Below are 23,503 nucleotides of genomic sequence, written 5' to 3'. Positions count from 1 at the left end.
GTGAGTCTACTAGAAACCAGTGAGTCCACTAGAAACCAGTGAGTCTACTAGAAACCAGCGAGTACTAGAAACCAGTGAGTCTACATGAAACCAGTGAGTCTACTAGAAACCAGTGAGTCTACATGAAACCAGTGAGTACTAGAAACCAGTGAGTCTACTAGAAACTAGTGAGTCTACTAGAAACCAGTGAGTCCACTAGAAACTAGTGAGTCTACTAGAAACCAGTGAGTACTAGAAACCAGTGAGTCTACATGAAACCAGTGAGTATACATGAAACCAGTGAGTACTAGAAACCAGTGAGTCCACTAGAAACTAGTGAGTCTACTAGAAACCAGTGAGTCTACATGAAACCAGTGAGTACTAGAAACCAGTGAGTCTACTAGAAACTAGTGAGTCTACTAGAAACTAGTGAGTCTACTAGAAACCAGTGAGTACTAGAAACTAGTGAGTCTACATGAAACCAGTGAGTACTAGAAACCAGTGAGTCTACTAGAAACTAGTGAGTCTACTAGAAACCAGTGAGTCCACTAGAAACTAGTGAGTCTACATGAAACCAGTGAGTACTAGAAACTAGTGAGTCTACTAGAAACCAGCGAGTACTAGAAACCAGTGAGTCTACATGAAACCAGTGAGTCTACTAGAAACCAGTGAGTCTACTAGAAACCAGTGAGTCCACTAGAAACCAGTGAGTCTACTAGAAACCAGTGAGTCTACATGAAACCAGTGAGTCTACTAGAAACCAGTGAGTCTACATGAAACCAGTGAGTACTAGAAACCAGTGAGTCTACATGAAACCAGTGAGTACTAGAAACCAGTGAGTCTACTAGAAACCAGTGAGTCTACTAGAAACCAGTGAGTCTACTAGAAACCAGTGAGTCTACTAGAAACCAGTGAGTCTACTAGAAACCAGTGAGTCCACTAGAAACCAGTGAGTCTACTAGAAACCAGTGAGTCTACATGAAACCAGTGAGTACTAGAAACCAGTGAGTCTACATGAAACCAGTGAGTACTAGAAACCAGTGAGTCTACTAGAAACTAGTGAGTCTACTAGAAACTAGTGAGTCTACATGAAACCAGTGAGTACTAGAAACCAGTGAGTACTAGAAACCAGTGAGTCTACTAGAAACTAGTGAGTCTACATGAAACCAGTGAGTACTAGAAACCAGTGAGTCTACATGAAACCAGTGAGTCTACTAGAAACCAGTGAGTCTACTAGAAACCAGTGAGTCTACTAGAAACCAGTGAGTCTACTAGAAACTAGTGAGTCTACATGAAACCAGTGAGTACTAGAAACCAGTGAGTCTACATGAAACCAGTGAGTACTAGAAACCAGTGAGTCTACTAGAAACTAGTGAGTCTACATGAAACCAGTGAGTACTAGAAACCAGTGAGTCTACATGAAACCAGTGAGTCCACTAGAAACTAGTGAGTCTACTAGAAACCAGTGAGTCTACTAGAAACCAGTGAGTCTACTAGAAACCAGTGAGTCTACATGAAACCAGTGAGTCCACTAGAAACTAGTGAGTCTACTAGAAACCAGTGAGTCTACTAGAAACCAGTGAGTCTACTAGAAACCAGTGAGTCTACTAGAAACCAGTGAGTCTACATGAAACCAGTGAGTCCACTAGAAACTAGTGAGTCTACTAGAAACCAGTGAGTCTACTAGAAACCAGTGAGTCTACTAGAAACCAGTGAGTCTACATGAAACCAGTGAGTACTAGAAACCAGTGAGTCTACATGAAACCAGTGAGTCTACTAGAAACTAGTGAGTCTACTAGAAACCAGTGAGTCTACATGAAACCAGTGAGTCTACATGAAACCAGTGTGTAAACTCTCTGATCCATTTTAAATTGTCCGGATTTCTGCTGTGTTGACATTTTATCATACACTGAGAATGCGTATTTTCGGTTATTGTGAAAAAGGTCTATTGTCCTCCATCTTTGCTTTCATGCCTTGTTCGTCTTTGTACTTCTGTCTCCCCCATCTTAGTAGTCCTGTCGTCATATTTTTAGTCCCTCTCCTCCATATTTGTAGTCCTCTATCCTTATTCTTTGTAGTCCAGTCTCTGACAGCTTCATAGTAAAACAACTGTTACTTTAGGACTTTCTGTCCTTGACTCGTCTATCCCAGTTTCTCTCTGACATCACCATGGCAACCACTCCTGTCTCACGGTAAGATAAACGCTAGCTTTGTGTGACAATGTTTCCATCTCGCTGACGTCAGCAGCGTTTATTTCTCTTTCCTTTGTGAAGTCCCTCCAAGGTCTGAGCTCTGGGTGACCGACGTGAGTCACCGCACAATAAAATGGTTAAATAAAAACAGCCTGTGACGACACGGAGCGACGACGACGACGACTGCAGCTTCACACCGTGACCATGACGTGAGTTTAAAGGCACGACCCTGGCTCCAGAGTGAAAAAGCAAGAAATGTTCATCATAAACGCAGAGGAAACACAAAGCTTTACATCAGAGATGGGCCACAAACATGTGCATATTAGCTATATATTTAGTTAATCCATGACATTAAGATTTAGCATTTAACACTTAGTATTAGATTCCAGGTGCTAGAATGTTATTCCCACCAGAGTAACTCAGCAAAATGTATTGCTAACTGCTAATTGACCAGGCAGCCCTCATGGACGATGTGGAGGTCCTCAGGAGCCAATGGGCTCCATCTAAAATTTGATTTATTTTCCAGGATTCAAACTCACTAAGATAGATGTAGTTAATTACTGCTGATAAAGTTTTAGTATTAAATTAACCATCTCTAAATGTTGCAGATGTATGGTGTATGGTCAGTGGTATGTTATATATAATATATATGATATCTATCTATAAAGTAAGTTATCTCTGCGGTTCAGGAACAGACAGAGCTGAGACTTTCAACATGGCTGCTGCTTGGTTCAAAGATGTGCAACATCGGATCTATTTGGACTGCAATGACACCGTAAATAAATTATTTCATAAATTTGTCCACCAGGAGCGGACAGTTGTGTGTGTGTATGTTTAATTCAGAATTAAACTTGCATTAGGAATCAAGCGTTTACGAGGTCAGTTTAAGAGGATTTTACTTTTATTCTGAATTAAAGAGGAATTAAAGCTCCCATGGAAACCATCCATGAAAAAGCTACTTAACCTCCAACTTTTCTATAGCAACACAAACTTCCTACGGGCACTGCACTAGTATTTTTAAAAACAAAGGTAGATTTTCTATCAAATGAAAATGAAACAATTGCATAAATTAGGAGAAATAAATTGTTTTATGTCAAAACCTCAACATTTTCTACCTTTAATGTTATAGATTTATTAATTCAGACAACTGTTTTTCAGGAAATTTACTTTGATCTCCTAACATGTTTTGACTGTCAACTGCCAGTCTTCTTCAGAGGTGTCTGCTGATTGCTTCAATTTAACTTTTAGATTTAGCTTTAGATTTAACATTCAGCTTTAGATTCATCATTTAGCTTTAGATTTAACATACAGCTTTAGATTTATCATTTAGCTTTAGATTTAACATACAGCTTTAGATTTATCATTTAGCTTTAGATTTAACATACAACTTTAGATTTATCATTTAGCTTTAGATTTAACATACAGCTTTAGATTTATCATTTAGCTTTAGATTTAACATACAACTTTAGATTTATCATTTAGCTTTAGATTTAACATTTAGCTTTAGATTTATCATTTAGCTTTAGATTTAACATTCAGCTTTAGAATTGTCATTTAGCTTAAGATTAAACATACAACTTTAGATTTAACATACAGCTTTAGATTCAACATACAGCTTTAGATTTATCATTTAGCTTTAGATTTAACATACAACTTTAAATTTATCATTTAGCTTTAGATTTAACATTTAGCTTTAGATTTATCATTTAGCTTTAGATTTAACATTTAGCTTTAGATTTATCATTTAGCTTTAGATTTAACATACAGCTTTAGATTTATCATTTAGCTTTAGATTTAACATACAGCTTTAGATTTATCATTTAGCTTTACCATTTATATTTAACATTTAGCTTTAGATTTAACATTGACATTGTATTTTTACCAGAAAAAAAATATCACAAATTTCTCAATTGTTGCTGTAAATCTGGTCATAGGTAACATTTAAAAAATGCACATACGTTTTTGTTGCTAAATGTGGCAAACAGTTGCTGTTTATTTTAGCATGCACAACTTTACAATACATATCTGTATCTAGGCTGGATGCATGTATGAATATATGATTATTCAGAGATGGGATCACAACCTGTGATAGCTTTGTGTGACTTTAATGCTATTTTCTCATTTTTTGTATATGTTTCTTTCATTTTGTGAGTTTCCTTTTAGTGTGTGTGCTCTGTTAAATAACTGTAAATGTTATTAATCAGCCTCACCTGTTGAAACAAGTCCCATCCAACTGTTCCACTGGCCTCTGGGAGCTGTGCTGGAGTGGATGGGCCTGGTGGAGGGTTGGAGCTCTGCTGTGGATCAACACGGACACTTCACAGGAGACCACCAAGCTTCAGGCCGTCCTCAGAGCCGCCCATCCTGTAGGACGCAGGAAGAGGAAAGAGGGAGGAGGTGTTTGAGCAGCCCACGGAGAGGAAATACAGAACATATAAAGCAGAAGAAAAAAAACACTGAGCAAGAGGGAAACCTCACAGAAAGAAAAAAGTAGGAAACAAATGAGAAAACTGGTTAAAAACTGCAATAAACCCTGAAAAAACCCCAAAATAAACCATCAAACAAGATTAAATCAACACAGAAACACAAAAACTAAAACAAAAAAATGAGGAAGCTTTAAAACAAAGCAAAGAATAAAGACATTATTCAGTTAATAAAGGCAAAAAAAAGTCAAAGTTATTTTGGAATTAAAGTGGGGTCACCTGATATGTCTAGTAATTGGTCAAAATGGATTAAAATTATATTTTCAAATGTTTTGAATTATTTTCCAACACACATCACACAATAAACATCAAATAACTGTATTCTATACTTATTTACTTAAATGTAAAATCGAGTTCAAATAAAATGCAGTATAAACATATATATTGTCACTATTGTGCATTAATTACTTACTATAACACAGTTTAAAAAACATGATCAAAAAAACAATTTTAGAGAAAAAAAGTGTCTGGGGTCTCCAAAAAAAGGTTTAAAATGTTCACAAAATGACAACAAACTAAACAAAATGACACAAAGATCCACAAAAGGCAAACATTTAATAGTAAAAAGATGCAGAAAAACAATACAAAAAATAAAATTAAATATATATATATACACACAGTAATAGCTTTAACACAGCGTGTGTAACTCATGGAATCATCACTGAGTCAGCGCATGTGACCTCTGACCTCTGAGGCTATCAAAGCGTAACCTGGTAACGCTGCGTCTCCATGGCAACCAGCCAGACACCATAGACCAGTAGCTTTATTCTAAAAGTTTTAAAAGAGTTTAAGAAACTTCCCCTGATTCAACGAAGGAAACGGATGTTGGACAGGAAAACAGAGGAGCTGGACACAGCTGATAACACACACACACACACACACACACACACACACACACACACACATACACGCACGCACGCACGCACACACACACATACACGCACGCACGCACGCACACACACACATACACACACACACACACACACACATACACGCACGCACACACACACATACACACTCACCCGCACACACACATACACACACACAGACACGCACGCACGCACACACACACATACACACACACACACTCACCCGCACACACACACATACACGCACGCACACACACACACACACACACACACTCACCCGCACACACACTCACACACACACATACACACACACAGACACGCACGCACGCACACACACACACACATACACACACACACACATACACACACACACACTCACCCGCACACACACGCACCCACACACACACACTCACACATACACACACGCACACATACACACACACTCACACATACACACACACACGCACACACATACACACACACACATACACACTCACCCGCACACACACACAGACAAGCACGCACGCACATACACACACACACACTCACCCGCACACACACACACCCACACACACACACATACACACACACACACATACACACACACACACTCACCCGCACACACACGCACACACACACACACACACACACACACACACACAGACAGACAAAGGCAAACAGTGATACACAGTTATACATAGAACATGCTAAAATATAAAGAATTTACAATATTTTAGTGATGGCAGGTTTGGTTTTAACTTTAACCAGCGCTGTTGAACGGGTTCAGATCTGTGGGCATTTTACTGTGAAGGCGCTTTGACCCAAAGTCAAGCTGGTTACAGTCACCTCGCACCTTGCAGCACCTCTAGTGGTGACACCATTTAAATACAATGTCAGGCACAAGATTAAGAATGTACACACATTTGAAAGTTAATTTTAAGAACGCATATTTTATAAAACTATCAAAACTTTAAAAATGTTATTTTTCTAAAATTGTACAGTAGCACCACCTCATGGGCTTTTTGTCCATCACTTTTAATGCCTGTTTTATACGAGAGAGGTGACACTTTTCATTGCCGACTGGGTAGCTTGTCCCCACACAGTGATACAGTATGAAAATGGGAGAATCATTCAGTGGAAGTACAATTTAGCAGCATTCGTGGATATACAAGGTCTTATTAAACGGAAGCAATTCAAGTTGGTCTTAATCGTCTTTGATATTTTCTTTATATGTGCGTCAAATTTTAAGTGACGTCCAAGACAACTCCAAGATATTCTGTGCTCTCAACATTATTACTGGATTTTTGTTTATCAGTATTTGTAAGTTCTTTAGTGATTTTTTGTACATAGCAACTGTCTTTAAATGATTCAAACACAGACAGTTTTACTCTAACCACTGAAAGACAAAGACCAACTGTTTTCTTGTTTTTTATCTCTGCAGCTTTTTCTGGAGTCTCAGCTGAGACATAAATAACAGTGTCATCAGCATGAAACGGGCAGTCTTTGCAGATGTTTGGCAGTTCATTGATGTAGAGGCAGAACAGCAAGGGGACCACTATAGAGCCTTGAGGAATCCCTGTTTTGTATTCCAGAGAGGCTGAAAGTGTGACATTTATCTGTACACTCTTGTACTCTTGACTCCAGACAAGATGTAAACCAACTGAGAGCCTGCTGGGAAAAATTTTGTTTTTTAAATTTGTGTATCAAAATGTTGTGGTTGACTGTGTCAAAGGCCTTACGCAGGTCCAAAAACACTCCCCCAACCACGTTACCTCGGTCTAAACTTTTCTTAACTCATTGACTGCCAAAGACAATTGTGTTTTTCAGCTGGGGTTGCTAGGAGACAGTGTGATGAAGCTCTCCCGTGAATATCTAACTTGTACAATGATGTAATGACCAACTGGTGCCCTGTAGGTGGCAGCAGAGCACCTTTGGATGACAGATCATTCATGATGGGCAGAGCTCAGAGGGAAAGGAAAGGAGTTTACAAGACAGAAAATGGCGCTACGAGAGTTAATGCTGAAGTTCCCACCAGCTCACAGCAGCGCAGACTCAACCAGAGCATGTGTGGAACTCAGACCTGTCAAGTTTTTAATTTGAAAATAAGGGAAATTTTCTGCCACCCACTACGAGTCGTCCCACCCGCTCAACCAAGCAGTATCCCTAATATTTTAAGACAAGTGTACAATAAATCTAAAATACCCACTTATCAACCACTTACTAAATACAATGATGTGATTATAATCTGGTAGGTCGACCTTTATTAACATTAAAATGCTGTGAACATTCCTACTAGGGCTGGTGATATGAACCAAAACTCATATCTCAACAGTGTTGGGGCAGTAACGCGTTACTTGTAACGCGTTACTGCCCCAACGTCACTTTTAACAGTAACTAGTACCGTAACGCAATATTTTTCTAAAGTAATAACGCCGTTACCGTTACAATATGGTGCGTTTGTCCATTACTTTGCTAGCTGCAGTGTACTTCCTGTTTACAGTGGCGCTACATTTTTTTGAGGGATGCCGTGCCACACAAAGTAAAACAGTAGAAGAAGAAGCATTGTCAGCGTGTTTCTGTTTACATCACGTGCGCCAATCATGGCGAGTCAATGCGAGAGCAGGACGAGCTTCTCAGAGTGGAAATACGCATATTATTTTGTCTCCAAAAGATGCATCAGTGAAGCTAAGCTAACGCTGCGACTGGATTTTAACGAACTGTGACTGTTATCCAGGAACAGATCAGCCAAACTATTGTACGGTATGTTGTTGTACATATGAAGCCTGTCGCTGCTGCTGAGTCACTGCTAACAGCAGCTCATTAGCATGATATGTTTAGCATTGTGTAGCTGAGAAAAAGGCTGTGAATTTATTTTTCCACATTTATTTTCATAAGCATTTTCAACAGCAGAATGTGCACCTGGAATATGCACAGCTTACTGTACATTACTGTGCTAAGGCTGAAAAATTACTGTTTTAATATTGGAGAAGCTGTTTTGTGCTTTATATGCACATAATTTATGGTTGTTTTATAGCAGTTGATCAAGAGTGGATTATTATATTATTACAGCACTAATATGAAGCTGTATGAACACAAATGACCCAAAATAAATAATACATTCTTTAATTCTAAGTAACTCAAAAGTTACTTTTTCCAGTAACGCATTACTTTTTGGTGTAAGTAATAAAAATAGTAACTGAGTTACTTTGTGAATGAAGAAACTAGTAACGGTAACTAGTTACTTTTTTTCAGTAACTGGCACAACACTGTATCTCAATATATTTTCTCAAAATGGTGATTTATGATATAAATCCAGATAATTTTATTAAATAAAGTCTGAACAGAAAAACAATTCTGGGTTAAATTTGCTGATGCTAAATGTTACACAGAGACATTTATTAATAAACAGCTGATCAATATGTGACACTTATTAATCATCTAACTGATCTTTACATGTTGTTCTGAGAAGTAAAAGCAGCGACTCATAAAACTAGTATTTTAATACATAATAAGCTATTATGTATATATAAAGCTATGTATATATAAATTATAAAACAGCCTAAATAAAAACATAATGTGTTTATGAATCACATGTGTTTATTTAATATACTTACAGTTTATATACAAGTCAACACGTTGTATATTTACTGTTAATTTCACATTGTTTGTCTTTAAGTTAAACATTAACATTTTATTTTATTATATATTTTATTATAATTTCTCATACTCACTCATGTGGTTCTCTGATATTCACTAATGACTTATTAGACACATTTATTACAGACTTTACATTATTTAACACTTTATAAACAGTGTATATTTGTGGAGCTTGTGATTGGATGATTTTTCATGGTGACTTACGTGGTTCCTTCTGCTGTGGTAGACGTTAAAATATCAGTTATTAATCTAACAGAACGTGTAACTGTGTCACATCCTGATGGTCTTTATGAAGATAAACTCTGTTATATTTTACAACATATTTACACCAGTTCTTAGTTTTTATCACCAGAACGTTTTCATTCATCATCTCTGTTCTGTTGTTTCTGGGTTTGTTGCTGATGTCAGCACTAATCTAATGAGAACTGTCACTCAGGTCATTTCAGGTGGAAGTTCTCGCGAGGCTAGTGACGGCGTTCAGTTTAGTGAGACATCTTTGAATTATTATTACATTAAAATACGGGATATTTACGGGAAAATAATAATACGGGAAGATGGCGGGAAAGAGGGTAAAATACGGGAGTTTCCCGGCCAAAACGGGATACTTGACAGGTGTGGTGGAACTAAGTGGACTATTGAGAGTGTGGTGATGGTGAGAGAAAATTGTGAAAAAACGAGGCAAGCGGTGACACTCGGCATGTCCGGTAGGAGGAGGAAGTTGGGTGTGTGGAGAATGACGGGGGGAGAGACTTGGAGGAACACCAAAATACGGTAAGAAATCCATTCAACTCTGACATAAATAGCATAATAATAATAATAATGTTGTCATCAAAAGCCTGGTCTCAGTGTTGTTTTTGTAGTTTTATAGAAGGTTTTCACTGCGCATCATCAACCTGGAAGTCGCCATTTTGGAGATAAAGCAGCAGGTCTACAAACAGCACGCAGATATGAAAATCCAAAATTTTGAGACGAAATCGTGAACAATTGCTGTGTTTTTGGCTGTACCAATCGGTCAAACAGTGAGACATATTTGGAATTTTATAGATTGCCAAAAATCATCACAAATCAGGGAGAACAATCTCACAAGTTATCGGAGGAAAGGAGGAGCTTGTGACTAGCAAAGCTAAACCAGGATCTACGAGGCAAAAATCTGGACTATTATGTATCCTGTTATCATCAACTACCTGGATTTCACCAAGCCCTACACAGCAGAACATCTTACATCTTATAGAAGTCTGGAGGTTGGCTGAGGCTGCAGAGGCTCACGTTAGCAACAGATAAATCAGTCAGTTCTAATAATTTCACAGTGAACCTGCAGCGTAGTTACTCTAAAATAGTATACCACCACCAGGAAATCTTAGATTCAGGCAAATCAAACACTCACAGTCCGTTAGATGACACTACTCTATACCTCAAGCCTTGTATTGCTACGCAGGCTACATCCAGAGACCTGTGGAGCAGCGTAGCCTCGTACCAGAGGTGTCCGCCAGGAGAGGAGACGGGGCTAGCAACCAAGCTAAAAGCTAATCGTCAGAGAACGCCGCTTCCTTCCATCCTGTGTTCTAATGTCTGTTCCCTGGAGAACAAACTGGACCTGAAGCTGGATTTAAATGTCAGACAGGAGGTGATGGTGGTGGTGTTTCCATAAACATCAATAACAACTGGTGTAACAACGGTGAGTTAGTCTCATGTCACTGCTCTCCTGATGTAGAACTACTGACTATAAAATACAGACTTTGTTCTTCCTGATCTGTTAGAACTTTTGTCTATAAACTCCACATGTTTTTCATGTTCTGACTGATTATTACAGCCAGAAACACAGCAATATTTCACCATTTCCTCTCAAATATCAGGATTTACTCATTCGTGGGCTGTTTGTAAACCTGCTGCTTTTTTCAAAAATGGCGACTTCCAGGTTGATGACGCGCTGTGAAAACTCTCTATAGAAGGAAACTAATGTTGAGGTGTCACTAAAGCAAAAAAAAAAAAAAAAAGCTTCAAAGTAACTAACAGATTTTTTCAGAAAAAGACGTTTTTCTCAGCTTTTTGTCACAAACTGGCGATTTGTGTGAAACTTGCCTCTATTCAACTGCTGATTACAGAAGAACAAAACAAGCTAGAAATAATTATTTTTTTTCTGATGAAAGTAGAGTCTAATCTTTCAGAAACTGGTTTCAGAATTCAGATATAGTATAAAATATTATGTGGGTCTTGAAATATCAGTGAAAATGATCTAAAACACCTGACCATATAGAGTTGGCTGCTCTGAAAATGGCTGGCAGTGAATGAGTTAACAGTGTCTGTCAGGTTGCAGGTTTCCAATTCTGTTGAATATTTTGTTCCGTAGCTAATCAGTTTTGGATGAAGAACTTTGTTTTGCTCGATATAATCAATTTTTCTTGATTTTTCTACCACTTTAGAGATCACAGGGAGAAATTGAACATGGCCTGTAATTGTAAACATGGTGAGAGTCTCCAGATTTAAAGATTGGGCAGAAATGACCTTCTTTCATTTCTTGAGGGAATTCCCCTTTAGTTATGGGCCCTGTTAGAGAATCTTTGTGTTTCTTTAAAAAGTCAGTATCTAAACCAATTATATCTTTGACTTTGGAATGTTTGAGTTTGTTGATTTTTTGTTTAATGTTAATTTTATTGTTTTGCTCTAAGAAAATACAGTTCCTGTTTGAGTCTCTGTCATTTTTTTAACACCTATTGATATAAAATCTTTCGCTAGTTGTTCAACTGAGGTCACAAAATATTTGTTGAAGGGGACATATCATGGTTTTAAATCCTTTCTTTTTACATATAAATCATACAGTTGTGGTCTATATAAAGCAGAACTGCACTGCTTTCGTCTGAATTCCTCATTATTATAGCTCCACCCCTTTTCTACCCCTTTTCTGATGTGCTCCTGAGAGCAACTCGTTTTGGTGCTGTCTCTTTAAATGCAAATGAGACACTCCATACCCCGCCCCCTCTTCAGGTGACACTCGGTTCAACTCCACCATTTTTGTAGTTTGATAGAAGAGATACGGTTATGTAGCGGCAAATAAACTTTTTATTCAGAGGTTATTTACAAAATGTCAACAACGTTAGAATTGTCCATCCAGCCTTACATGTTCCAGCCAGAGTCTGACCCAGTGGAGCGAGATGAAAATGAAGATGATGAACCTGCAGAACCCTAACAAGTGAGCTAACACAAGCACCGAGCTAACGCTAGCGCCATCGTCTCCAAAGATAGAAGGAATTGAACCCTCAATCAGACAAAGTCTTTCTGTAAATCCTTCTTTATACTGGTGGAGGTTGATGAAGCAGTCATCATTGAAGTGCTTCACACACACAAAAATGACCTTATCCACAGATGTGGTACATTTCTATAAAAAATAAAACTCAACCAGACACTTTGAAAAGGTTCTGATGCTGGGAGACGGTGTAATGAAGCGTGTGGGTTACTACATCCAACAACCCAACATTTAGACTTATCCTCTCGTAACTTCTGCATCCTGGAGCTTGGACTACAAAATAAAAGCCTGAAATAAAAATGGCGGATTGCTCGAAGTGTTGGACCTGGAGTTGATGAACTAATTTGGCAGTTCTGCTGCAAATACTGTGATGTAATAGTTCAAAAAACGTAATAGAGAATAGAAAAATCAAAACAGATTGAAAAATATGACCAAAACAGAAAATAAAGATATCTACGGAGCATCTGAAGAGACTAATTTGATTTTTTCTGTACTTCTAAACACTGTAAATATACAACAAAATGCATTTAAGGGCTAAAAAAGTGGATTTAACATGATATGTCCCCTTTAAATGAATTTACAATGTCTATAGGGTCATTAAATATCTCCCCATCATTATATAGTTGTATTTTTTCCTTTCTTGGAGTCTTGTTTGGTCAGTTTATATAAGAGCTGTTTCTCTTGCATCAGGTACATAAAGTTTGAGCTTTTCTCATTTCATTGACCACTTTGTTCCTAAGGCTTCTAAATATTGCATTATCACTATTTAGTTTAGACTTTTTAAATGCAACATTCCTTTTTTTCACAAGTTGACGTATATTAATTGGTTTTGTGTATTTCTGAATTACTTGTATTACATTTTTGTCAATAGAATACAACACTCATTTAGGTTTTGCTTTTGTAAAACTGGATTCCAGTAAATATTACACATACTATACAATTTGCAATTTGAGGCAAATAATTTTTCCGAATACATTTTACCGATTTATTTTTTGCACCCTGTACAAAATACTGCAACAGCTTCTGTGTCAGTTTTCTCAATACCAATGTTAAGTTGTGGTCGGATAAGGTTATAACTTATAAGTTTTTGTTATACGCTTATTTGTAAATATCAAAGTTTGACTTGTTCTTGTTAGTGTAGTTGGCCCAGCAATTTGTTGATGTAACTTAAATTTTGTGGTTATTATTTTCAGTTTTTGTTTAACATGTTTGTCCAATATTAAAATCTCCTAGCACAATGGTTTCACTATCATATTTAAACATTTGTAGCAGTTCATCCAGGTTACATTAAAGATACATTAAAAGTTAAAAAAAATAAATAATTCTAGGTGATAAAACATAGGGATTAACTTTGATTTCAGTACATTTAAGTATGTTTCAAACATACATGTGCACCACCTCATTTGTCTGTCCTTGTGAAAACAAGAATATCCTGGAAAAGTAACGATAGTAACAGGTCAGTAACATCACTACAAGTAATAAAACACTGCTAATGCTAAATGTCACGAAACTGTATCATAAATTAACTCCTAATTACTAATGCTGGTGCTAGAAGAAAATCTAAATGTATTGCTAACTGCTAATTAAACTGCCAACCGCTAATCATAAAACAACCACTAAGTAACTAAGCACAGTGACTCATCACAATGTTTTAACTCGTATTGCTAAATGAGCTAGGAACTGCTAATGCTAATGTTAGCATCTCAATTAAAACCCCATGACTCATCAAAATGTGTTAATGCTTACTGAACTGAATAGCTCCTCTGTGTAGAACACTACTAATGCTAACAGGTCAGTAACATTCCTACACGTAATAAAACTGTTAAATGTCACGTAGCATAAAAGAACCCGTAATTGCTAATGCAGGTGCTAGAACGGCCCCAAACTTATTACCACAAGAGTGACTCAGCAAAATGTATTGCTTACTGCTAATTGACCAGGCAGCCCTCATGGACCATATGAGGGGCCCTCATGGACCATATGAGGGGCCCTCATGGACCATATGAGGGGCCCTCAGGAGCCAATGAGCTCCACTTAAAATTTGATTTATTTTCCAGGATTCAAACTCACTAAGATAGATGTAGTTATAAAGTTTTAGTATTAAATTAACCATCAATAAATGTTGCAGATCTGGTGTATGGTCAGTGCGTGGTATGTTATATATAATATATGATAAATATACAATACATTTTTAGAAACACGAGGTGGATTTTTTTAATAAAATGAAACAATTACATAAATTAGGAGAAATAAAGTGTTTTATGCTGATCCACAACATTTTCTACCTTTACTATGTTATAGTTTCATTCATTCAGTGTTTTTCATGAAATTTACTTTGATGTCCTGGCAAGTTTCAACTGTCAACTGCCAGTCTTCTTCAGAGGCTTGCTTTGATGTGAAAAACAGAAGTCTGAATGAATGAAATCTTAACATAATATTCAAAAAGAAAAGGAAAAGCTTGCTGGAATTATTATTATGAAGTCAAAGAAACATCAAAGCATCAAAGTGAAAAATAGTCGTCTGAATGAATGAAAATATAACATTATTCAAAAAGATGTGCTGTAATTATTTCCGAGCTTTTTAAGTTACTGCTAGTTTATCTTATTCTCTAATTATGGGGAAACCGTGAAAATGTAGCATCTAAGAAGTGTTTTTCTAACTGGTTTCAGTTTCAGAAAGGTTGGTGACCCCTGGTCTACGTTAACTGTTAACATAGTAACGCCAACATCCTTTTGTTAGCGTTGAAACGAGTAGGATAGATCAGATACTAATGCACACATCTATAGCATAAACATCTATACTATACGTATACTGTACCACTCACTGTAGGCCAAACACTTCATAAATTACAGGTAAAAAGGTCTGAACTAAAATCTCTATAAATTTTGGCCTCAGGTCGTCAACGGCTCAGCTGATGCTGTCGCCATGACAACAGCTGGATGCTGAAACCTGCCACTGACACTTCCTCAACGTTTCCAGTTTAAAGTCGGATTTTCCTCTCAGAGGAAGTGTATTATCTGTGGAGAGTAGGTCTGAGAGGACAGCCTACACACTGATTACATAACACACACACACACACACACACACACACACACACACACACACACACACACACACACACACACACACACAGGTAGGATGCTGACAGATAGAGAAGCTGGAAAAATGACGAGGGAGAAGTAACGGAGCTGAAAAAAACAAATTCAATAATGAGGGTGAGAAAAGGAAACAAGCATTTAGGGAAAGGAAATGGATGAGGAAACGAACGATGAGAAAAGGAAGGAAAAAGGAAAGGAATAATTAGGAAATGCACAATAAGATAAGAATGGAACAAATGGAGAATAGGAGATGAAAAATAGAAGATTTGAAAAAGAAAAATAATGAAAGAGAAGGAAACGACAGAATAAAGAAAGGAAATATTACGAAGTGAATGTGAAAAGAGGGAAAAAGAAGGAAGTGATCAGGAAGAAAGATTTAGATGAAAAAAATCAGCAAATGAAAGATGAGAAAATGAGAGAGTGATGATGGCAGGGCGTGTGTGTGTGTGTGTGTGTGTGTGCGTGTGTGTGTGTGTGTGTGTGTGTGTGTGTGTGTGTGTGTGTGTGTGTGTGTGTGTGTGTGTGTGTGTGTGTGTGTGTGTGTGTGTGTTGCCCTGCGATGGACTGGTGCCCTGTCCAGGGTGTACCCCCAACTATCGCCTAATGAGAGCTGGAGATAAACACCAGCAGAGCCCTGAGACCCTAAAAAGGAGGAAAATGGATGGATGGATGGATGGATGGATGGATGGATGGATGGATGGATGGATGGATGGATGGAGGAATGAGAAAAAAATTAGAAAAAAAATTGGAAAAAAAATTTGGGAAAGAAAGGATGAGATAAATGAGAAAAGAGAGGATGAGAAAGGGAACAATTAATAAAAGATGAGAAAAGAAAGATGGAGAAGATGGAAATAAAAATGAGAAAAAAATGAAATAAATGATGGGACACATGAAGGAGCAGGAAATGGAAAAACAACAGAAGAAAATTGTGAAATTGTTCAAAAGGAGCGACAGAAAAAAAGTGGATGAAAATCTTTAAAAAAATGTGTGAAAGAAATCTGAAGTTAGAGAAAAAACACACACATGTACACACTTAATAACATGTACGTACACACACACACACATTAAGATGTACACACACACTCACCTGTACTAACACACACACACATACATTATAACATGTACACACACCTGAACTAACACACACACACACATTATAACATGTACACACACCTGAACTAACACACACACACACATTATAACATGTACATACACACACACGCACACGTACACACTTAATAACATGTACACACACACATTCACCTGTACTAACACACACACATACATTATAACATGCACACACACACACACACACACCTGAACTAACACACACACACACACACCTGAACTAACACACTCTCACACACACACGTACACACTTAATAACATGTACACACACATACATTCACCTGTACTAACACACACACATACATTATAACATGCACACACACACACATTATAACATGTACACACACACACACTCACCTGAACTAACACACACACACACATTATAACATGTACACACGCACACACACACACACACACCTGAACAAACACACACACACACACACATACATTATAACATGCACACACACACACACATTATAACATGTACACACACACACACCTGAACTAACACACATTATAACATATACACACACACACCCGAACTAACACTCACACACGCACACACACCTGGACTAACACACACACACATTATAACATGTACACACGCACACACACACACACACACCTGAACAAACACACATACATTATAACATGCACACACACACACACATTATAACATGTACACACACACACACCTGAACTAACACACATTATAACATATATACACACACACACACACCCGAACTAACACTCACACACACACACACACCTGGACTAACACACACACACACATTATAACATGTACACACACACACACTCACCTGAACTAACACACACACACACACCTGAACAAACACTCACACACACATACATTATAACATGTACACACACACCTGAACTAACACACTCACACACACACACACACACACACTTACCTGTGAGATCAGCTGCTGTTCCTTCCATGCAGACGAGGAGAGAAGAAGAAGGGATGATGATGATGATGATGGTGATGATGATGATGATGGAGAGAAGAGGAAGAGGAGGATGAAGGATGGAGAGAGAGAGGCAGCTTCAGCCCACACACTGACAGGCATGACACACACTCTCTGCTCAGTGTGTGTGTGTGTGTGTGTGTGTTCTCCCACTCCACTGCGTGGGTTACAACACACACACCTCTCTCTCTCTCTGTGAGTGTGTGAGAGAAAAAGAGAGAGAGAGAGTTCGCAGCGTGGGCGTGGAGGAGCGGCCCCATCACCATGGCAACCACGCAACCGCAATGGTGGCAACTTTTAAAGGAGGGGGCGGGATTTATCAATATTAACATATAATCAATAAATATATAACTAATGTAGAAATGTTCATTATCAGTCGTTATATTTAAATAATAAATGAATGTGTGATTGATCTTCATCATCATCATCATCATCATCATCATCACTCCCAGGCTTCCTGCAGAGCTGTGTGATGACACGTGACTGGGTTCAGCTGAAACATGCAGAACACGAGCCCTCCAGGACCTGCTGTTAGGTGTGTGTGTGGTAGAGGGAGTTAGCATTAGCCACAGGAGCTAAGCTAAGCTAAAGGGTGCCAGAGTCAAAACCAGGAGCTGCCTGCACCGGCCCCTGGTGGAGGGAGGGGGTATTACATCATATAGGGGTTCTCAACCTTTTCCTGTTCCCACACTTTTTTCACAATGATTTCCATTACTTAGGCTGCCTTCTAATATTCCCTCTTATTTCCTTTCCTATCCACTGTTCCTTCACCCCCGGAAGTGTTTACAATGGCAGCCATGATAAAGAGCGTTCAAGTTCTCTTTAAGCTCAGGAAAAGAGGCTCAAAGCTTCCTTTATAACCTCCTTTGGCCTAGGAAACACTGATACATCCTTTACTAAAGGAGACGAGATAATGCTGAACCACAATTAATTGAGGTGACATTTAAAGGGAAATGCACATCAGAGCGCTGACAAGTAATGGCAGAGCTGCCAAGCCTCACGCTTTGAGTGTGACAGTCACTCAATTTGACGCATTCTCACACAACACTTGACATTTCTAACACTTATATTTCCCCATTCAATACTCCTTTTATTTTTTTCATGATAATTAACTTTGGTCCTCATGGCTTGCCGTAGTTCAAGTAACTCTAATTGACTGACCGAGATAACCAATCCCAGACCAGAAACAACGTAAGGTGGGTCTTGATGAGCCATCACACAACATACACCGACATGCTTTCAGAAAGAAAGTGTTTCTAGAGGACAGACGTCGTCCTGGGAAATAATGGACATGACAAACTGTGAAATATGTTGAAAAGAGGTTAAAAGTGACAATAATGGGTCAACATATGTGACATTAGGTGGAAAAGTGGTGGAAAGGGTTTATAAGTGCTGAACATGTCTGGAAAGTGGAGAAAATGTGCAGTCATTGAAATGTGTTAGAAAGAGGAGTAATGTAGCAAAAATACACCGGACCCAAGGTTGAGAACCACTGTTATAAGGACTAAAGTCAGCTCCCTCTGCTGGACAGGAACAGGAAACACAGGTTCAACTTATTTAATGATTCAAAAAACATATTTCTCATAATTAAAAAACAATAAACGATATTTGTAAACATCACCTACTTTATTTGTGTGTACAGTAAAACAACATTTACAACTGTTAGAACTTCAGTTTAGTCTCGTCTTCAAATTCAGTAAAGCTGTAAAATATGGTTTCTGTTTGTTACCCCGGCAACCACGGCTAACATGGTAACTATGGCAACAGCCTGTGATCCACAAAGAGACAAAGCTGAACCAAACAAACCAAAACTTTATTTAAAAAACAAAACAAAAATAACTGAAAAACTACATCCCCGAGGTAATGTGATTACAGTCTGCATTACAGTTATTTTCAATCACTAAAATTTGCTTTTACTTTGAAATCATAACCTCTGTTTGGTACAATCTGATTACTAGCTTCTGATTATTATACTATCATTTGATAACTGTACTATAATCTGATTATTGAATAAACCCCTGATCAGCAAAACAATCTGATCTGACATGTGAACACTATACATTAATCTGATTCTTCAATCAAATTACACAACTAATATGTTTACTGTAATCTGATTTCAGATAAATTACACAAAATATATGACTGTAATCAGATTACAGTTTACACTCTAGTCTGATTGCATTCAGAATTAAACAATACTGCTATTTATGTAATCTGGTTACTGTGTCACACTGTGAAACAAACCAGAATAAAGTAATCAGATCACAGTGGTGCATTTGTTTTCTGGTTGTTCAGCAGCAGGTCGACGTACGCACCCTCCACCAAACTGTCCTTAGACACGCCCAGCTGCTCCATCAGAGCCTCAGCCACCTCACACACACACACACACACACACACACACACACACACACACACACACACACACACACACACACACACACACACACTTAATTTAAAAACAAAGAGCAGACATGAGTGAATGACTTGATGAAGGTTAGACTCACCTGTTGCCCTTCCTCCACGCTCTGCTCCGCCCTCATCACAACCTGAACAACAACAACACAATAAACACAACAACATTCACAGCATGTGCAGGTTTCTGAGGGGTTGTGTAGTAAATTGTTGTTTTGTGTAGTTTGTGTGTAGTTTACTGTCGGTGTGACGGTGTGTAGTTTGAATCTTTATTTGTCATTGCACACGTTACAGAGCAACAACATTTCATTTCAGTGGTGGTGGTGGGTCTGAGGGAGGGGTGTTGGGGGCGGAGCAGGCATGCAGCCTCTCTGGGCGCTCCTCGGACACCTTCCCTGAGCTCAGTGTGTGTGTGTGTGTGTGTGTGTGTGTGTGTGTGTGTGTGTGTGGGGGGGGGGGGGGGGGGGGAATGGAGCGTCAGATCTGCCAACACCCATTGTGAGATTGAGACAACCTTGAGCTGGTGTGTGGGAGGAGGCCAATGGGTGATAATAATTTGTTGATAATAATTTGTTTTCATTTCAGGCTAGCACTGTTTCGGTAATCTTCAGTCTTTGGTCCCCAGCAGTAAAATCCAATAATGTGGTATAAAACCATCGGCCGAGCATTCATCCTTTCCAAGATCGATTCAATTCCACGCACACACCGCTTACTTTAGAGTTTCTTCATCATAATAGTCTGAGAGTTCAGTACCCTGCCCCATCCTGCAGAAATGACTGGCAGCCTTCTCCAAATAGCTGCCAACGTAATACAATAGATCAAAAAACTGCCAGCTCCAATCAGCAGCATCCCTGCTACCATAAATCCAATCATGTAAATATCCTCCACGAAAAGCATGGACAGACACATAACCTTCCACTTATTCCTGGAATCCATCATGTATCCGGCCGCAAACGATCTGTCCGGACACGCGGACTCACCCCTGGTCTTTTTGTTGAAAAAATTTGGTTGATGGCATTAAGAGACCAGCTGTCCAATTGCATGATTTTGGTTTTTGAATGAATGCAGAGAGAGTCTCCAATTAGATCCACAAGACAGAAGACAAAACAAGCAGCAGATAGGGAGAAGAGTGGGAGCAAGTAAAGAGTGTAGTTTACTGTCACTGTGCAGTTTTTAGTCACTTTGTGTAGTTTTCTTTGTGTGTGTGTGTGTGTTACCTCCAGCTCCATGTAATGTCCGAGGCCATCCACCTCATCCAGGTGAACTCTGGTCTGACCAATCAGGAAAAGCCGTCGCTCCTTTTTTACCTGACCTTTGACCCCAAGAGCATCAGACAGCACAGTCTGTACACACACACGCACACACGTTGTTAGTGTATTCTTTTTGTTTACACTGTGGTTGTAGCAGTGGGCGGGGCACCTGCAGGCTCTGCGGCTCATTGGTCGGGCTGATGGAGTATTGGGACAGTTTTGGTCCTTCAGTGTCCGGCCGCACGTAATAGATCAGCTGACCAGAACCGTCCTATCAGGGAGAAGGAAGAATCATTCAATGAAACATGTTATTATGTATCGGCCATATTTACATTTGATTTATTACATTTAAATAAAGCTGATCTGTTTTAATCAATATTTATGATTAATATGTACATATTAACTAATAGATCTTTGTAATAATTTATTTCTATATAAATCAACGTGTTTCTATCGTCACTCTGCTCTGTGACATGGTTCTATTACCATGAAGTCTCGGAGCTTCAGTCGACCGCTGTTGCAGTTAAAAAAGGTGTCGAGCTGTCTGATGACCGTCCCCTGTGATTGGCTGAGCTCAGCGGCCTTCTGAGCAAACTGAGTGACGTCTTTTATTGTAGCTTTGATTTCCACGTTGGACGGCATGACGCTGAAATGTATTATTAAAAAAGTCGATAATCAATGTATTTACCATAGCAGCTATATCGTATAAACACGTTACATTCATAAAAATTAAGTAGTTCTTAAAGTTGATGAAAAATGTATATATTACTCATAAAATGAGTATATAAAAGGTATTAAGTTATTTCAAGAATTAAAGCTGCAAATAAAATCTCCATTATTGTAAAATTTAAAGATTATTTAAATCACCTTTACTGTTTAATAAAAACTACTATTGATTTAAACGTATTTAAATCTGACTGCTTCAAAAAGCTTCTGTTTCTTCATCATTCATCAAAACAAAGACAACTTATAACACGAGCTCAAATTAAACCAATAATCATCATTATACAGTATAATCTTTAATAAAAGCATTACATTTCTTCTTTAATGTAATCCATTGTTTAAAGAACAATTATTTCTCACCGTTTCGGTCTAAAGCTGCTTGAGTTTGCCGCCAAATCCCACTTCCGGGGTGGAGGCTCAGCAGCTTCCGGTAAAAGCTGGTTCCAAAGATGTCCAATGAAATCCGAATTTTTTCGATCTTTTCTCGAAGAGCCGAAGGGACGAGTGAGAGATCTCCGGAAAAGGCCGAGTGCCATGGAGCTAATGTTCATAAATAACCGAGGATTTACGAAACGAGCTAACGGAAACTCCGTCAACGAATTTCTGACGTCACAGTAACTATGGCGACCGTTTCTTAAAGGCACAGACTACCTGAACTAAATGATTCGTTTTTAAAAGTTAAATGTTTATTTAAAAAATTATTTTGTAAATGTATTATTGTTATTATCATCATAATTATATACAATTTTTTGTTTGTTTAATGTTTCTTTAACTAAAAACATTTTCCATCTAAAGATATAAAAAGACAAAATAAATTAAGTAAAGATTAAATAAGAAAATAAGTATGAAGAGAACTAATGAGGGAAATGTTTTTAAGCAATTAGTTTTATTTTAAAACTCATGATGTTACGAATAAAAATTAGTTTAGAATTATTTTGTTGTGTTTCAGTGTCACTTTGTGAGTAGTTTACTGTGGGTTTGTGTAGTTTACTGTGGGTTTGTGTAGTTTACTGTAGGTTTGTGTAGTTTACTGTGGGTTTGTGTAGTTTACTGTGGGTTTGTGTAGTTTACTGTGGCTTTGTGTAGTTTACTGTGGGTTTGTGTAGTTTACTGTAGGTTTGTGTAGTTTACTGTGGGTTTGTGTAGTTTACTGTGGGCTTGTGTAGTTTACTGTGGCTTTGTGTAGTTTACTGTGGGTTTGTGTAGTTTACTGTGGGTTTGTGTAGTTTACTGTGGGTTTGTGTAGTTTACTGTAGGTTTGTGTAGTTTACTGTGGGTTTGTGTAGTTTACTGTGGCTTTGTGTAGTTTACTGTAGGTTTGTGTAGTTTACTGTATGTTTGTGTAGTTTACTGTGGGTTTGTGTAGTTTACTGTGGGTTTGTGTAGTTTACTGTGGCTTTGTGTAGTTTACTGTAGGTTTGTGTAGTTTACTGTATGTTTGTGTAGTTTACTGTGGGTTTGTGTAGTTTACTGTGGGTT

General features: G+C 38.2%; 2 protein-coding genes across 3 annotated transcripts in view; both read right to left on the bottom strand.

Annotated features, from left to right (window-relative positions):
• shank3b (SH3 and multiple ankyrin repeat domains 3b) overlaps positions 1 to 17,803 on the bottom strand; it is a 53,095-nt gene extending 35,292 nt beyond the window's left edge. Inside the window, 2 exon segments of the mRNA XM_028450172.1 lie at positions 4,382 to 4,535; positions 17,583 to 17,803. The gene's annotated coding sequence lies outside the window, so the exon portion shown is untranslated.
• Positions 17,804 to 19,373: 1,570 nt separating this feature from the next.
• On the bottom strand, positions 19,374 to 22,633 carry LOC114465273 (uncharacterized). Of its 2 annotated transcripts, none has more exons than XM_028450180.1 (6): positions 22,385 to 22,633; positions 21,788 to 21,947; positions 21,471 to 21,572; positions 21,269 to 21,394; positions 20,144 to 20,185; positions 19,374 to 20,009 (listed from the first exon to the last, which is right to left on the bottom strand). In XM_028450180.1, exons 1-6 carry the CDS (start codon positions 22,573 to 22,575, stop codon positions 19,902 to 19,904), a joined length of 729 nt encoding a protein of 242 aa, XP_028305981.1. In that variant the 5' UTR covers positions 22,576 to 22,633; the 3' UTR covers positions 19,374 to 19,901. The 2 variants fall into 2 exon arrangements, with proteins under 2 accessions (XP_028305981.1, XP_028305982.1); XM_028450181.1 differs by having other exon boundaries at positions 19,374 to 19,985.
• Between the last annotated feature and the right edge of the window lie 870 nt (positions 22,634 to 23,503).

Source organism: Gouania willdenowi, chromosome 6, assembly GCF_900634775.1.
Source record: "Gouania willdenowi chromosome 6, fGouWil2.1, whole genome shotgun sequence".
In the NCBI taxonomy this organism is placed as follows: Eukaryota; Metazoa; Chordata; class Actinopteri; order Blenniiformes; family Gobiesocidae; genus Gouania; species Gouania willdenowi.
The sequence above is the reverse complement of the archived record's forward strand: the minus strand, read 5'-3'. Positions and strand labels throughout refer to the sequence as shown.

Coding starts and splice junctions, on each gene's coding strand:
- LOC114465273 (XM_028450180.1), bottom strand. CDS start 22,575: ATGAACATTAGCTCCATGGCACTCGGCCTTTTCCGGAGATCTCTCACT. Junction 21,948..22,384: donor AGCAGCTTTAGACCGAAACG/GTGAGAAATAAT, acceptor AATACATTTCAG/CGTCATGCCGTCCAACGTGG. Junction 20,186..21,268: donor GACATTACATGGAGCTGGAG/GTAACACACACA, acceptor GTTGTTGTTCAG/GTTGTGATGAGGGCGGAGCA.